Consider the following 17,396-nt stretch of genomic DNA (forward strand, 5'->3'; position numbering starts at 1 on the left):
GGAGAGAGTGCCCTCCACTTTATTTTTAAGTGCGCCCCCTTGTGTCCTCACTGGGTAACCCTCGGTCGTTGTCATAGTAATTCACTATCAATCCGCGTGTACTTTTATGAAGACTTGCAGCAAATTTCATGAGCGATTCATCAGTATCTGAACAATTTATATTTACTTCGAAATATTATGTGTTTCACTGACGATTTTGATGAGCATGACGTGCTGAATTCATGATTTGAGGTGGTTTACTTTATGCGGTTTGTGGACGCGAATGGTTACTTATTGTTTAGGGTGTTGTTGGTCACCGGTAATGGTGGTTGGAGTTGATGGTAAACATTAGGGGCCACATCGTAAGTACGTCTGTCTTTATTTACTGTGAAGATTTATCAGTAGACTAGTCAAATACAGCCCATCTACTGGGTTTACGCACCACTTAGGAAGACATCAGAAGAGTGGTCGACGATGGAAAGACATCAAATAAACTAAGACCCAAAAATCATCCATTAAAATATCGTGTCACGAACTGAAAAGTGAAACTGAAACTCCTCTAGAGTAGAGAATGACGAAGGAAACACAAAATCAAAATGGCCCAGCAGCCGACCCAGAATCAAGCCGCAGTAAACAGAAGCAGGGGCATTCTGCAGGGACAATCCTGACGAATAGATCCAAGAACATTACCATCATTACACCCTTTGATAAGAGAAGAGGTGAACCAGCTAGTTCATTACGGAAAGGGACAAGATGGATGCATAGAACAACACTTTCCCTGGATGAGAGAATATGGAACAGAGATTTCAGTACATCTGCAAAAGCTGTGAGTAGCCTGAATTAGTGGTTTGTTCTTTTGTTTTATTTGGGCTTTATGAAAACGTAGTAAAAGTTGTGATAAAAGTGTACTGTCTTAAGTCCGACCAGAGGGTGGTACTTATTATGGATGCTTATATTTGCAGTCTTCTCAAAAATGTTCAAACATTCAATCCATTTCTATAATATGATATAATAAAGACTATAGATAGCCTGTAAATCAAATAGCCTATTAAAGTATTACTGTTATGATCGTGAATGATAACATGTGTAATGACAATGACACGTTTTAAATTGAAAAATGTAGCCTGACCTGATCACAATCACATAATTTGGAAAGTTATAATTTGTCTAAATTAAAGAACATTGTAAACCTTTTATTTTAAAATAAAAATTAATAGGGCCTATATAGGGTTTGATGTATTTTATCTAATTCTAAGACTTACTTGAATAAAAAGTCTGACTAAAATTTAAAAGTAATTGCAGATTTTACTGAAGTCAGATTCCTATATTTTATTACCGAGGTTGTAGCTTCCAATGTGTCATAAATAACAACTTCATAATTTAGGAGTAACAATGAAAATGTTTTGGAAGATGAATGTTTCAAGATGTGAATTTATATTTATAAATACCTAAGACGGTTTATCCATTCTGATTGGTCGAGAGGGCATCACGAAGGGGTTGTTTAAACGGATGGTATAACACCAGTAAAAAGTGTGAAACAGTTGTGCCACATCATGGGATACGCGCGACGCACACAGCATTCCCTTATAAGGAGTTGTTTACCCGAGGGCGGCGGAGGGCTGTATCATTTCATAGCTGGAGGGGTGTTGTGTTGAAAGAAATCATTAAAAAATATTAATTTTTGCATTTATTTTACTTTTTGACCAAAAAGTGTTGATGTTTTTGACCAAAAAGGTAAATATAAGGTTTATAACTAGTGGTTTTAACCCGCCGAGGCCTGGTTCTTGATAATTTACCTTGACCTTGTCTCAGTAAAATTATCAGGAATCAGGCCTCGTTGGGATTAAACCACTAGTTGAAAACCTCTTCACCACACATTGATTCCCTTAAACAAAACCAGCGAGAAATGTTTAACCAAAACCAGCAAGGCTTAAAACTTTTAGCTAAAAATCCAATTGGTTTTTGTTCACTAAAAACCAAACTTTATAAAAAAGTAAGAAAATTAAAACAGTTATGGTTGCCATGCTACACACAAGTGGCTCACTTAAAGGTTGCCAATGGTTACAACAAATGTAAATACAGCTCAGAGTCCAAGTAGGTTTTTAATTCAAATACTAAGTAGTGTAACTATGACAATTAGGTCAAGTATTATTTGATTAAATAGTCTCTAATGCTTTTTCAGTCCATCGATCAGGACTTGAAAGCACTTATGTGATAGAAATCATTTACACTTCTCATTCACTCAGTAACATGGTGGGTTTTTAATCATTTATATCTGGGGTACAAAGTCAAACGTCCATTTAAATTTTCAAACATGTGACCATTGCCGTTTATATCATTGTGGACTGGAGTATACATGGAAATGATTTCAGCAACTCAAAAGGTGTTTTTTTCATACTTTTCTTTGGATTTCTTATTAGATTTGACATAGTAGGTCTCGGTTATCATACTTGACAAACTTACTAATATTGAAAGTTATTTGTTTTGACTCTTCAGGCATTTGGTGGTAGGACGTCATTAGATGCTGCAGAGATACCAGAAAAATGCCCAACACTTCACAAGTCTCATTTTGATATCGGATTAGACAGGCAGCAACACCACTCAACACGCTATGGCAGCGAGTTTGTACCAAGACATACACAACATGTAAGTAATCTGATCAGTAGTAAAACACAGTCAGGTTATGTCAGACTTGACTGCACTAAACAATATGCAGGCATGATAAGTCTACTAAAGCCTATACAGCATTGGTACATGTAGGTCAGCCTTTGTTAAATAAATGGTTCCTACTTCTTGCTGCAAGGACCTAGTATCATGCGCGCGTTGTTACTTGGTGACAAGAAAGCAAATGTCTCCATGCATTTCTTCATGGCCTTTGGAGAAAACAAAAATGTACATTCCCTTTTTGCAGTTTTACAAAAACAAAGTATACTAAATTGGTCTGGAATTTCATTTTTGAGAAGACAAGGCCATTTCTATTTTCCAAATGACTACACTTCGAATGGAATATCTTAAAAGTGTACTTTTGAAAGGGCGGCAAGGCCAACAGAGGGCGTGGTTTCTGTGTTATTATAGGCCAGTATACAAACTATGACAGAATTTATTCTCATAGTCCCTGTAAATGAACATGTTTGCAAGTTTCCATTTAGGGTTTGCCGCTTAACCTTGCATCTTTATCGGACATACCTCATTGTCCTCTCTTTGTAATTTACTTCAAGTCTACACATTGGTCCCTCTTCGCAGTTTCCAAATATTTGCAAGAAATAAGTAATAATAATTATCAATAGTCTTCAATATTAAAATAGATTAGACCATTACAAACCTTCCCCATAATGAAACATTCTATTCTTGCCTACAGCCCAACAGGTTACACTATCCGTCCCTCGTCAATTGGTCTCATAACGTAACCGGGGATGAAATGCAGAAAGTACTTACCAGAAACAACAATCAGTCAGACTATTGGACGTCTTATGGAAGAGTTCACTCTAAGCTTGGACTTGAAAGAGGAGAAGGGGTCCCTCGGCCTGAGCAACCAAAAGACAAATATAACTTTATTACAGGTCAGTTTGTGTGTCAGTTTTTATATTCAGGGATAAGAAATTTCAGACTTTTATCTTTATTCAGAATGTTTAAGTCTGCCTGCTATTTTTCTCCAAATTAAATGCACCCGGCTCTTTGATCCACAGGATACTGTTCCCAAAAGCTCCTTGGAATCTATAAATCCAGGGGTGATCCAAAGGTTGAAATTCTTGTCATTTTAATGTACCTTCTGAATTCTGCATCCCAGTTTCAGTTTGTTGTTGTCAGCAGTGACATTATAGTGTATGTTGGATATTAAGTGTTTCAGTGACATTATAGTGTATGTTGGATATTAAGTGTTTCAGTGACATTATAGTGTATGTTCGATATTAAGTGTTTCAGTGACATTATAGTGTATGGTCGATATGAAGTGTTTCAGTGACATTATAGTGTATGTTCGATATGAAGTGTTTCAGTGACATTATAGTGTATGTTCGATATGAAGTGTTTCAGTGACATTATAGTGTATGTTCGATATGAAGTGTTTCAGTGACATTATAGTGTATGTTGGATATGAAGTGTTTCAGTGACATTATAGTGTATGTTCGATATTAAGTGTTTCAGTGACATTATAGTGTATGTTCGATATGAAGTGTTTCAGTGACATTATAGTGTATGTTGGATATTAAGTGTTTCAGTGACATTATAGTGTATGTTCGATATTAAGTGTTTCAGTGACATTATAGTGTATGTTCGATATTAAGTGTTTCAGTGACATTATAGTGTATGTTGGATATGAAGTGTTTCAGTGACATTATAGTGTATGTTCGATATGAAGTGTTTCAGTGACATTATAGTGTATGTTCGATATGAAGTGTTTCAGTGACATTATAGTGTATGTTCGATATGAAGTGTTTCAGTGACATTATAGTGTATGTTGGATATGAAGTGTTTCAGTGACATTATAGTGTATGTTGGATATGAAGTGTTTCAGTGACATTATAGTGTATGGTCGATATTAAGTGTTTCAGTGACATTATAGTGTATGGTCGATATGAAGTGTTTCAGTGACATTATAGTGTATGGTCGATATTAAGTGTTTCAGTGACATTATAGTGTATGGTCGATATTAAGTGTTTCAGTGACATTATAGTGTATGGTCGATATTAAGTGTTTCAGTGACATTATAGTGTATGGTCGATATTAAGTGTTTCAGTGACATTATAGTGTATGTTCGATATTAAGTGTTTCAGTGACATTATAGTGTATGTTGGATATGAAGTGTTTCAGTGACATTATAGTGTATGTTCGATATGAAGTGTTTCAGTGACATTATAGTGTATGTTCGATATGAAGTGTTTCAGTGACATTATAGTGTATGTTCGATATGAAGTGTTTCAGTGACATTATAGTGTATGTTCGATATGAAGTGTTTCAGTGACATTATAGTGTATGTTCGATATTAAGTGTTTCAGTGACATTATAGTGTATGTTCGATATGAAGTGTTTCAGTGACATTATAGTGTATGTTGGATATTAAGTGTTTCAGTGACATTATAGTGTATGTTCGATATGAAGTGTTTCAGTGACATTATAGTGTATGTTCGATATGAAGTGTTTCAGTGACATTATAGTGTATGTTGGATATTAAGTGTTTCAGTGACATTATAGTGTATGTTCGATATTAAGTGTTTCAGTGACATTATAGTGTATGTTCGATATTAAGTGTTTCAGTGACATTATAGTGTATGTTCGATATTAAGTGTTTCAGTGACATTATAGTGTATGTTCGATATTAAGTGTTTCAGTGACATTATAGTGTATGTTCGATATGAAGTGTTTCAGTGACATTATAGTGTATGTTCGATATTAAGTGTTTCAGTGACATTATAGTGTATGTTCGATATGAAGTGTTTCAGTGACATTATAGTGTATGTTCGATATTAAGTGTTTCAGTGACATTATAGTGTATGTTCGATATGAAGTGTTTCAGTGACATTATAGTGTATGTTCGATATGAAGTGTTTCAGTGACATTATAGTGTATGTTCGATATGAAGTGTTTCAGTGACATTATAGTGTATGTTCGATATGAAGTGTTTCAGTGACATTATAGTGTATGTTCGATATGAAGTGTTTCAGTGACATTATAGTGTATGGTCGATATGAAGTGTTTCAGTGACATTATAGTGTATGGTCGATATGAAGTGTTTCAGTGACATTATAGTGTATGGTCGATATTAAGTGTTTCAGTGACATTATAGTGTATGGTCGATATGAAGTGTTTCAGTGACATTATAGTGTATGGTCGATATTAAGTGTTTCAGTGACATTATAGTGTATGGTCGATATGAAGTGTTTCAGTGACATTATAGTGTATGTTCGATATGAAGTGTTTCAGTGACATTATAGTGTATGGTCGATATGAAGTGTTTCAGTGACATTATAGTGTATGGTCGATATGAAGTGTTTCAGTGACATTATAGTGTATGGTCGATATTAAGTGTTTCAGTGACATTATAGTGTATGGTCGATATGAAGTGTTTCAGTGACATTATAGTGTATGGTCGATATTAAGTGTTTCAGTGACATTATAGTGTATGGTCGATATGAAGTGTTTCAGTGACATTATAGTGTATGGTCGATATTAAGTGTTTCAGTGACATTATAGTGTATGGTCGATATTAAGTGTTTCAGTGACATTATAGTGTATGTTCGATATGAAGTGTTTCAGTGACATTATAGTGTATGTTCAATATTAAGTGTTTCAGTGACATTATAGTGTATGTTGGATATGAAGTGTTTCAGTGACATTATAGTGTATGTTCGATATGAAGTGTTTCAGTGACATTATAGTGTATGTTCGATATTAAGTGTTTCAGTGACATTATAGTGTATGTTCGATATGAAGTGTTTCAGTGACATTATAGTGTATGTTCGATATTAAGTGTTTCAGTGACATTATAGTGTATGTTCGATATGAAGTGTTTCAGTGACATTATAGTGTATGTTCGATATTAAGTGTTTCAGTGACATTATAGTGTATGTTCGATATGAAGTGTTTCAGTGACATTATAGTGTATGTTCGATATTAAGTGTTTCAGTGACATTATAGTGTATGTTCGATATGAAGTGTTTCAGTGACATTATAGTGTATGTTCGATATGAAGTGTTTCAGTGACATTATAGTGTATGTTCGATATGAAGTGTTTCAGTGACATTATAGTGTATGTTCGATATGAAGTGTTTCAGTGACATTATAGTGTATGTTCGATATGAAGTGTTTCAGTGACATTATAGTGTATGTTCGATATGAAGTGTTTCAGTGACATTATAGTGTATGTTCGATATGAAGTGTTTCAGTGACATTATAGTGTATGTTCGATATGAAGTGTTTCAGTGACATTATAGTGTATGTTGGATATTAAGTGTTTCAGTGACATTATAGTGTATGTTGGATATTAAGTGTTTCAGTGACATTATAGTGTATGTTCGATATTAAGTGTTTCAGTGACATTATAGTGTATGTTCGATATGAAGTGTTTGAGTTTGTACTGTTTGAATCAAGGCCAGTTAATATTTTCAAAGTCTGGGATAATAACGTTTTTATCTTAATGTAACTTTTACCTAATCTTATTTTAAATTAAGGAGGTATGTGGGATCTTCTTTGATGTACTTCACAAACTCGTCAATTCTTCTGAGTTGTACTCATTTTTAACTCTTTATTTCTTGAAATATTCATGAACTAAAAACATTTTTGACTTTCGATGGGATGTCATTTAACGAGAAGAAAACATTTCAAGCAGAACTTGATTAGGTCTTTTTTCCTTTGAAAACAATTTGCTTCTAAAAACAGCCTCAGATTGGAAACTTTGACAATTCTGTATAAACTCTCTGCATAAACACATAGGACGACCCTTCGTTTGTGAAACATTTCTCATCTGTTAAACTGTGTCTTATTATTTTGTTTTATCTTCCAGGAAAATACACAAGTCCAGTTGAGGCCAAAGATCAACATCTTGTGTCAGGAAACAGAGTACTTCAAGATGCAAGACGAGATGCAAATGATTACTTTGTGTTAGGATGAGATCTCATCAGTGCAATTACGATACCTACCTAAGTACCACCCCAAAATGAGTTTCTATGATTGTAATCCTGTGGTCATTCAGTCAGGGACCAGAGGGTTACGATCATCGCAAACAAAGAGTTGTTTTTGACAACAAACAGCATGCGTCGCTCACAGGTTAATTTACAACAAAACTTTAACATTTTGAAGTGTTCTACCAAGTTTTTTTTTGAACAAGCACTTATTAAAATATGTGCGTCTTCTTTCGGAATGGAGGTCTTCATTTATAATGAAACATAAAAGGCTCTGTCTCCAAGGTGGATTTAGATTCAGTTTTAGCTTAGACTTGACTCAAGTCTGACTTGTTCAATCATGATGGTTGACTAGGTCGTCAGCCCACCACCAGACCACAAAGACAGAAGTCTGACTTGGGCAAAGTTTAACCTCAGCTATAGGTTGCTGCAACATTGGAAGCTGTAGCCAATGGCCGTACAGTACCAACAAGAAACTATACAATTCACTGTATAAGTTTAAACGTTTTATAAGCCTAACATGGGTTTATAGCACCTAGACTATTTGCTGTCTGTCTGTGTCACAAAATGCCAGATAATGATTGAGTAAATACAAATCTACAGCAATATACTATAGGGTTATATGGTAGTCTAGCTTACAGTGGTTTATTATAATTATGCCAATGAGTTATGACTTTATTGGTCATAAATGAATTTCTGTCGGTGAGGACGGCACGTCTGATGTTTATTGGTTGCTAGGAACTACAAAAGTGATTTTATGTCATTAAACTAAAATGGCATTATTGTACTTAAAAAACTGTGAGCGAAAAATCAGAGCTTACACTAGAAGACATCCCACCCTTTACTTTAAAGACCCTGGACACTATTGGTTGTTGTCAAAGGCCAGTCTTCTGTGTATCTCAACATGCATAAAATAACAAACCTGTGAAAATTTTAGCTCAAATGGTCGTTGAAGTTGCAAGATGATATTGGAAAAGAATACCTTGTCACACGAAGTTGTGTGCTTTCAGATGCTTGATTTCGAGACCTCAAATTCTTAATCTGAGGTCTCAAATTCAAATTCGCGGAAAATTACTTCTTTCTTAAAAACTATGTAACTTTAGAAGGAGCCGTTTCTCACAATGTTTAATATTATCAACCTCTCCCCATAACTCGTTACCAGGTAAGGTTTTATGCTAATAATCATTTTGAGTAATTACCAATAGTGTCCACTGCCTTTAAGTATAATTTCCAGTAGCCCACCTTGTTGAGCTCCTAATTGGCTCTCTTTTAACATCAGTCTCATCACAGGCGAATGTGATGAGACCGATGTTTAAAGACAGCCATTTAACATGAGACTCATCACAGGCGAATGTGATGAGACCTATGTTTAAAGACAGCCATTTAACATGAGACTGATGTTAAAAGAGAGCCATTAACAGCTCAACAAGGTGGGCTAAATTTACGGGTTAGCAAGAAAGTTTTGCTCATTGTTGCTATAGAACTCTCTGCTTACAAGCTAGAGCAAATGTTGTCACTTTCTCTGTGGAACAAACCTCTAGTTCTTCTAGGAGTAGGTGTAGGCTAAGTAGTTGCGATAACGTAACCCTCCTGCATGCCAGTATCATGGCTGCACAGAATTCGTAGTAAAGCAGCACAGCTATGAAATTAAGACCCAGATAACAGTTTTTGTGGGGTAAGCCTGAAATATCTCATTTTATTCCAACTTAAAACTATTTTTATGTTGTCTTCCCAAAAAATGTTGTTTCTTATTGTTATACGAACATAATGTGTAAATACTTTAATAAAATATTTTAATGAATTTAAATGAAAAGTGTTACTTTTTTGCTTTTAATCAATAGTTGTGTAGACTTCCTTCACGTTTTATTTAATTGGATTTTATTGAATTTTCTATTTCATTTTGAACATATTAATTTAAAGTCTGTTTTGGGTTTTTTTTCTTCACTAATATCCTTTTGTGTATGTTTTATCAAATGTCTGTTCCCTCTTCTGTTTTTGTAAAGTAATTATTGAACGATTTGCGGGGGGGGGGGGGGGGGTTCAAATACTTAAGTAATTAGTAAGTTGTTTTTTGTCGCAAGAGAGGCTGTGAACAAAACAAACTTTCTAAAAAAGATACTCCACTACCGCCGGGTAGAAGTCCACTTGACTGAAACACTTTCTGTTAAAAAGCTCACCATATACAGAAGTGAAAGGGAACACGATCGCAATGGAACACAAACGTTGACGGTTATCACTCTTTGAAATGATTTCATCGGGAAAAATCGAGAGTTCTGTTTTTCTGACTCTAAAAAATGAACCTGTCGTCTGCCATGGTTTGTGACATGTGGTAATTCTTGAACAGCGCCCTCTTTTGGTGAAATTACCAATCAATGGCGGCGCCCAGGGAGATTGTTTCGTAACTTATTTCGGCTCTCCTTTTTGGCTTATTTACTTCATTTTAAACCGACAGGCAACAGTTTCCAGTTTTTACTTCTGAATTCAAGAAGTAAACAAGTGAGTGTGTTTAATGTTTGGTCGAAAAATAGAGTCAAAAGTTAGTTAATCTTCTTTATTTGTGTATTTTCGATAAAGATTCGTTGCGTAAACAAATAAATAGTTAGTAAATACGCACACCACAGCCACACACAACAAAGTGACAATCATATCCTCATCATATGCAATGCAAATTGGAAGGTAGTACGCAAGTTGGGCGCAATCCTCGCGCAAACTTGATGGGACTTTACCTGATGGCCCATCTTAAATTTGTGCACGCAGGTTTAAATTATTTAAAGCCTGCGGAGCAGATATTCCACCCAAATTTCAAGCTTTGCGCAAATTTGGGCCAGTAAAAAAAAAATGTTGACCGGCTTTTGCTACATCATGTAGCGAAAGCCGGTATGAGTTGGTAGTTTACCCCACTGAGTATCACTACAGCTGAATCAAGTCTGGAGACTGGCAAAACATCAACCCAGCTGCTGTAGTGTAGGCCTTTGTTATAACGCCAATGCATCTATTGCAAGACTTGAGAAATGCATCCAAGACATTCGACGTTGGACACAACAAAACTTCCTGAAGTTAAATGATGATAAGACAGAGTTCCTTTTATTTGGGTCACGTCAACAGTTAACTAAGGTTTCAGTGCCATACATCTCCATCGGTGATGCTCGAATAGCTCCCTCGCTGAAAGCTCGGAACTTGGGGGTTATTTTTTATTCATCGATGACACTTAGCCACACATCAACAATATTGTTCGTTTATCATCATATCACATCAGGAATATAGGTAAGATTCGCAAGTACTAGGACAAAAGTGCCACTGAAAAGGTCATTCACGCATTTGTTACTTCTCGTCTTGACAACGGCAATGCTCTTCTCTACAGTCTTCCTAACAACCAGATTTCCCGACTTCAACGGCTCCAAAATACTGCTGCCCGCATTGTGACACTGTCTAGAAAATCCTGTTCTATCACCCCCATTCTGAAACGACTACACTGGCTCCCTATCTCTCAACGAATCATCTTCAAGCTGATGCTCATTGTCCACAAAGCTCTAAATGGCAAGGCTCCCCACTATATTTCTGAACTGCTTCAAGTTTACACTCCATCAAGGAATCTTCGATCAAGTTCCATGCTTCTTCTCATTGAACCCAAGTCTCGACACTCATGGGGTGACAGGTATTTTTCTTCAGCCGCGCCACACATCTGGAACTCTCTACCACTTAATCTTCAATTTTGTGTTTGTACCGCAAAATTCAAGTCTCTTCTCAAAACTTATCTTATGTCACAGGTTTTCAATGACTAATTTTGTTGTGTCTGTTTTTCTTTGTGTTTTGTTTTGTTTTTGTTTTGTTTTTGGTTTTACTGCGCCTTGAACACCCAGCAGGGTGGATATGTGCGCATTACAAGTCTTATTATTATTATTATTATTATTTATTATTATAAAAATAAGGATTTAAAACCAATTTATAAGGTTTATGCGAATAGCAAAATATCAAGAGAGGGCGCTGTTGAACACACACAAAGATATAGGCGATGCGTGCGCGAGTCATGCATGACAACATACACCGCATAGCAAACTGCCCCATATGCTTTCCCACAATGCATTGCGGTTCTGAATAGCGATAAACCTTATGGACTTGTTACGAAAGCATGAGAATCACATGGATTTGGTTTCTTGAAATAATAAAAAAAATTCAGAATAATGAATTTGTTTATAGGATAGGAGCTATTTAGACCAGAGACATGCAGTGGAGGACGGTATCCAAATAATACTGCAAATTCTCATTCCCTTCAATCTGACAACTTAGTTTCTACACGGCAGTTAACGGTTGTATGGCTTCTGACTGGCTTCCCTTAACAAAGATATTGACAAAATAGGGGCACCGCCAATATAGGGCTAGATAGCTCAGTTGGTAGAGCGCCGGCACGTTAATCCGGAGGTCGTTGGTTCGAATCCCACTCTAGTCAATTCTTTGTTCAACCCCCAAAATCATTTCAAAATTTACCTAGTCAGTTTCCCTTGTGGTTTAAATTGATAACTTTGTTTTTCTACAGGAGTGAAGTCACCATGTATGTTTCCCATCTACGTTCAATAACTTGCTCCATTTGCCGAACCTGTCATCTTCATAAAGCCACAAGTAGAACCTCCCTAGTAGCGAGACCTGCCAGCTCACAGGCAACGACCAGTGCTCTGCTGGATCGCATTATCCGAGTCGATCACGCTGGAGAATTAGGGGCAGATAGAATCTATGCTGGTCAAATGGCTGTGTTGGGTAAAACTGCAGTGGGACCCGTCATACAGGTATGTAGTTGTGATGGTCTGAACCTACTCCTAGAACTATGAGGTTTGTGAAGACGATAGCAGAAGGAACCTCATAGTTCTAGGAGTAGTCAGAACCCTCCTCCAGACAGTGGTCGGTTGGACCATCAGGGAGGAGGCAGGGCCTGTATGCTACGTGTTTGAAAGGGCAAGGGCACCAAGGCATTTTCTCCTTGGTAAAGGGCACCCTATGAGGAAATTGTAAGATTCTACTGGAGCATTTCATGGGTACCAAGCGTGACCAGGGGGCATGGAGGCTATTACCTTTGTTGCCTTCATGAAGTTTCAGGCCTGCGGAGGGTTACAATCATCGCAACTAACTCAAGAGACTCGCTCAAGTAGCTCTTTACAAATAAATTCATTAAGGAAAGAATTAAAAACCCACAAAGCAATCAAATATATTTCTTAGAAAAAGTTTGGCTTACTAAATGCATAATTTGCAACTCTGGTTTGAGAAGCCAACTCTATTGTAATGAGTTTCAATGCTCGATAGTTTTACCTACAAAACTCATGGCATAGATGACCTTGTCCAAGTCTGTGATTGCTGGACAAGTTTAAGAGAGTATGGCTTTTGTGTGAACATGAACAGAGAAGAAGCCTTTTCACTAACTGAATTTTTTTATTTTTTTTTTATTTTAAGGAAATGTGGGACCAGGAGAAGCATCACAGGGAAACATTTGAACGTTTGATCCCAGAGCATCGAGTCAGACCAACAGTTTTACTTCCAATCTGGAATATTGCTGGCTTTGCTTTAGGTAAGGTCATTTTATGGCGTGTCATGGCTGAGTGGTTAAGAGCACCGGACTCCTGCTCTGGTGTTTCTGATCAGCAGAGTTTGGATTAAAGTCCTGGTCATGGCACATATGTCTTTGCTTAGTCCTTTCGGATGGGAGATTAAGCTGTAGTTCTAGTAATGCACCTAAAAGAACCTAGAACACTTATCGTTTAACCCTGGTGTTTCTGGTTCACATAGCAAGCACCCTTGTCTACATGTTTCCTGAGGCTTGCAAGCTACAGCGATTAAGTTCACTTGAGGCATCCTTGGTTTCGTTGACAGAAATATATAATAATAATATGAGGTGAAGTCCTCCATGACGTTGAAAAGGGGTCAACTCGAAATATTTAAACCAAACTGATAACTTAATTTGTATTTTTGGTGTAATTAGTTTGTTGATTCAAAGACTCTTTACGGAAACACTGAAATAATAACTTTGTAGTCTTATCTCAGGTTATCATTAATCATCTATAAATTCATACTTCTAGGTGCTGGTACAGCTCTATTGGGGAAGGAAGGAGCAATGGCATGTACAGTGGCTGTAGAGGAGACTATCGGTGGACACTACAATAAGTAAGTATTCATGGAGTAATAACTAACTCGTAGATTCATTTTGTTTCTCCTGCAAGATTTATAGTAGAGGTGTAATCCTGACGCATTCGTACTAAAAAAACCTAAGGGGTGTCATCATAAGGCCTTTTCATACTGTATTTCTTTATTCCCTGGGGTATGTCCATTTGCTGATGCAGACCGTGGGTATGGCGATCATAACGTGAAAAGGCCAGCCGTTATCCCCCCCTGGGCAACCCTGGGGAATAGCGTAGTGTAAAAAGGGCTTAAGTCATACCTTTCTTTCCCTTATCTGGGAATGCCACTTGGCAATGATGAGTCATAGCCGAGCGGTCAAGAGCAATTAAGCTTTGCTGTTTCTGATCAGCAGAGTGTAGGTTCCAGTCTTGGTCTTGACATTTGGTGTAACATGTGTGCTTTGTTTACAACACAGTGTTGTTGTGAGAGTTAAAACTTCACTCGTAAACAAATTTATGTTTTTTCAAGAAACACTCTCTAGTTTCATTTCTTGTTTTGACCGTTCATCTCATCAGACAAATCCGACAACTTCTTGAAGATGATCCTGTAAAGCATGCAGAGTTATTGAAGACTATCCAACAATTTAGAGATGAAGAATTAGAACACCTGGATAAGGGGCTGGAGCACGATGCTGAACAGGTCAGTAAGGTCATCCAAGGTCAGCACTTTGGGGTCATCTGACCCAGCTATGGCTCAGATAATATCAGTCTTATTAATTTTGGTTTTTACCCATACACCGATGTGTGCTAGCACTGTATACTCAGTACTTACCCCGATTCCTGTGCAAAAAATCACAGGCATATTACTTGGGTGGGGTTTGAACCCACTACCCATGCAATTCTAGAGCAGTCTTACCAACTAGACTAGACTAGACTCGGCAGTTCAAATCCTATGTTTTGGCAGTTCTGAAGGTCCAATCACTGTTTTATGATGTCATGATACTGGATTCCAAGTCTGGAATTGAACGGACTCCACTTCCAAGTGCCCTTTGCAAAATTGAAATGGCCTTGCCCACTCCAAGATGAAATGTCAACCCTAGGTTCAGTTTCATAAAGCTGCTTTTGTAAAAAAATTGTCTGCTAAGCAAAAGTGTACAGGATACCAATCACAAATAGTATACGTGACATTGAAGTTTGGCTGGTAACCTTATTCAGGTAAGCTAGTTTTGTTATGCTTAGCCACTTTTTGTGCTAAGCAGCTCTATACAATTGAGTCATGGAATGGTATGATAGTCTCAAAGTCTGAATGATGGGCTGGAATGGGTCACTTTTATAGGTCACTATCGCAGGTCATGATTGTGGTCAGTGTTCCATCCGGTCAGTCAGGAGTTTCAGTTCTACAGGTCATCAGATAAACTGATTCGTCGGTTCAGTTCTCTAAAGGTCATTAGTTGCATTTTCACTACCGTTAATGATCAAGTGGGTGTTTGATGAAAAAAACCTACACATCCATTTGAAAAAGTTCATTAAAATCCACAGCTAGACTTGGAAAAAAATTTGAAATTTACTACAGTAGGGATATTGTGTCGGCGCTCGACCAACTTAGCAATCTAGCTCGGCATTCTCACAATTTTATCAACATTTTCGTTTTGGGTTCTCTAGATGTATTTATATTTGGTTGATTTTATTACACTTCATCACTGCCACAACAATAGAAAAGTAAAATACAAGGAACTAAAAAGATACAAATATATAAAGTATATTGCATGCGTTTTTTTACAAGTTTGATAGACTAAGTAGTCAGTTGATGTGTTAGTGAAATCAATCTTTTGGGTCGGTGGGTCAGTACAAAACCAGATTTGTTCTTAACTTTTAACTTCTTCTGTGGTGCCTGGCCGTTGTATACAGTTGTATCTAGGTGTTTAGTTTCCCCCATTCGTTTCTACAGACTTGAGGTATATTGTATCTGATCACTAATCGATGATGTCATAGCCATAGATTTAAAGTCTAGAATTAAAGACTTCCCATTCAGATCTGGATTCATCGATGATTAATCAATGCCCAACACGTTGAAGGCGTTCTGATTGGTGGAAATGGGATTATAAGGAGGGATTTGAACAGCTGATACGGATCAGTCATTATTTAAAGTGGAGCACTGCATGCGATATGGGAATGGGCTGGTACAGTAGCACGCGATGTACTATACTGCATTGGAACATCAAGGAGTGTTTCAATAAAACAGATAGAGTTCTGCTTTGGGTACCACCATGGTGTCAAACAGATTAGTATTTTGTGTGAAGTATGAGACCAATGAAGTATGAGACTTAACATAGCACCATGTAATGGTTTACATAGCACCATGTAATGGTTTACATAGCACCATGTAATGGTTTACATAGCACCATGTAATGGTTTACATAGCACCATGTAATGGTTTACATAGCACCATGTAATGGTTTACATAGCACCATGTAATGGTTTACATAGCACCATGTAATGGTTTACATAGCACCATGTAATGGTTTACATAGCACCATGTAATGGTTTACATAGCACCATGTAATGGTTTACATAGCACCATGTAATGGTTTACATAGCACCATGTAATGGTTTACATAGCACCATGTAATGGTTTACATAGCACCATGTAATGGTTTACATAGCACCATGTAATGGTTTACATAGCACCATGTAATGGTTTACATAGCACCATGTAATGGTTTACAAGGTGCCGTGTGGTGCAATATGCAGCTAATACAACCAGGAACAACGGGGCGAACTCGGTCTCTTTACAATAGGTGCACTGGTACATTACACAACAAAAGGGACTTGCAGCTTTAGGTTCCATCCGAAGGACGAATGAATAATGGTCAAGTGTCTTGCTGAAGGTTGCAAATGCCACGACCAGGACTCCAACCCACATTCAGAAACACCAGAGCTTGAATCTGGTGTTTTTATCCTGTAAGCCATATAACACACATCTAAAGTTGTTTATTTTCCTCTTGTATGACAAAGATTTGAGTGATTGTGACCAGCTTATTTCCCCCCTCTCTCCATGCAGGCTCCGATGTACTCTGCACTCTCTAACGTCATCAAAGCTGGATGCTCAGCTGCAATCTGGCTCTCGGAGAGGATATGACACTACAATTAAAACACTCAAGGATTTATTTATTGGAAAGCTAGCAAGGACATTGAACACCCTAGGGACTCTTCGTCACTTTTCAAAATTATTTTCAGTTATTTTTTTTTCTTTGGATATGCTCCAAGCATGACTTTTTCAGTCGACTCAACGGGACCAATTTCATAGAGCTGCTTAAGCAGAAAATATTGCTCACAAACTTTCTGCTAAGCAAAAGTAAGCAGTATGTACAATGTACATAGGACATGGTAATTTGGCTGGTAACCTTATTCTGGTAAGCATAAGTTTGTTGTGCTTAAGCAATTCTATGAAATTGGCCCAGAGTGAAATGAGCTGTGTTTGTGTAAAACGATATCCACTTCTTATTTGTTCGGAGATAGTACTCTTCCCTTCTTTCAGTAGCACTGGTAGGCAGTTTCCAAGTCTCACCATTTTTTTCTCGAAGGAAGAATCCTGAATTGACCAGTTACTTCTTTAGCGGTGCAGTTACAGACCGGGCCCAATTTCATTGTCTTTGATGATAGTGGTATAATAAAAAGTAATAAGGGGTCTGTGAAAAAA

The 17,396-nt window shown here is 37.2% G+C and overlaps 2 protein-coding genes across 2 annotated transcripts; both read left to right on the forward strand.

Moving 5' to 3' along the window:
- The first annotated feature begins 245 nt into the window (after positions 1-245).
- On the forward strand, positions 246-8,513 carry LOC117292730. The gene is made up of 4 exons (XM_033774875.1): positions 246-805; positions 2,476-2,625; positions 3,338-3,539; positions 7,478-8,513. The coding sequence occupies exons 1-4, from the start codon at positions 551-553 to the stop codon at positions 7,582-7,584; spliced, it is 714 nt and encodes a 237-aa protein (XP_033630766.1). The 5' UTR covers positions 246-550; the 3' UTR covers positions 7,585-8,513.
- Positions 8,514-9,942: 1,429 nt separating this feature from the next.
- On the forward strand, positions 9,943-17,063 carry LOC117292731 (5-demethoxyubiquinone hydroxylase, mitochondrial-like). Its single transcript, XM_033774876.1, has 6 exons — positions 9,943-10,091; positions 12,130-12,376; positions 13,035-13,149; positions 13,658-13,742; positions 14,273-14,396; positions 16,758-17,063. The coding sequence occupies exons 2-6, from the start codon at positions 12,143-12,145 to the stop codon at positions 16,833-16,835; spliced, it is 636 nt and encodes a 211-aa protein (XP_033630767.1). The 5' UTR covers positions 9,943-10,091; positions 12,130-12,142; the 3' UTR covers positions 16,836-17,063.
- Positions 17,064-17,396: the final 333 nt, after the last annotated feature.

The sequence above is a fragment of the Asterias rubens genome, chromosome 7 (genome assembly GCF_902459465.1).
Source record: "Asterias rubens chromosome 7, eAstRub1.3, whole genome shotgun sequence".
Lineage (NCBI taxonomy): Eukaryota > Metazoa > Echinodermata > Asteroidea > Forcipulatida > Asteriidae > Asterias > Asterias rubens.

Excerpts from the sequence above, each read along its gene's own strand:
- LOC117292731 (XM_033774876.1), top strand. The coding sequence starts at position 12,143 with ATGTATGTTTCCCATCTACGTTCAATAACTTGCTCCATTTGCCGAACC. Across the intron at positions 13,150-13,657 it reads TATTGCTGGCTTTGCTTTAG|GTGCTGGTACAGCTCTATTG; the intron begins GTAAGGTCATTT and ends TCATACTTCTAG. Across the intron at positions 13,743-14,272 it reads ATCGGTGGACACTACAATAA|ACAAATCCGACAACTTCTTG; the intron begins GTAAGTATTCAT and ends TCATCTCATCAG.
- LOC117292730 (XM_033774875.1), top strand. The coding sequence starts at position 551 with ATGACGAAGGAAACACAAAATCAAAATGGCCCAGCAGCCGACCCAGAA. Across the intron at positions 806-2,475 it reads TCAGTACATCTGCAAAAGCT|GCATTTGGTGGTAGGACGTC; the intron begins GTGAGTAGCCTG and ends TTGACTCTTCAG. Across the intron at positions 3,540-7,477 it reads CAAATATAACTTTATTACAG|GAAAATACACAAGTCCAGTT; the intron begins GTCAGTTTGTGT and ends TTTATCTTCCAG.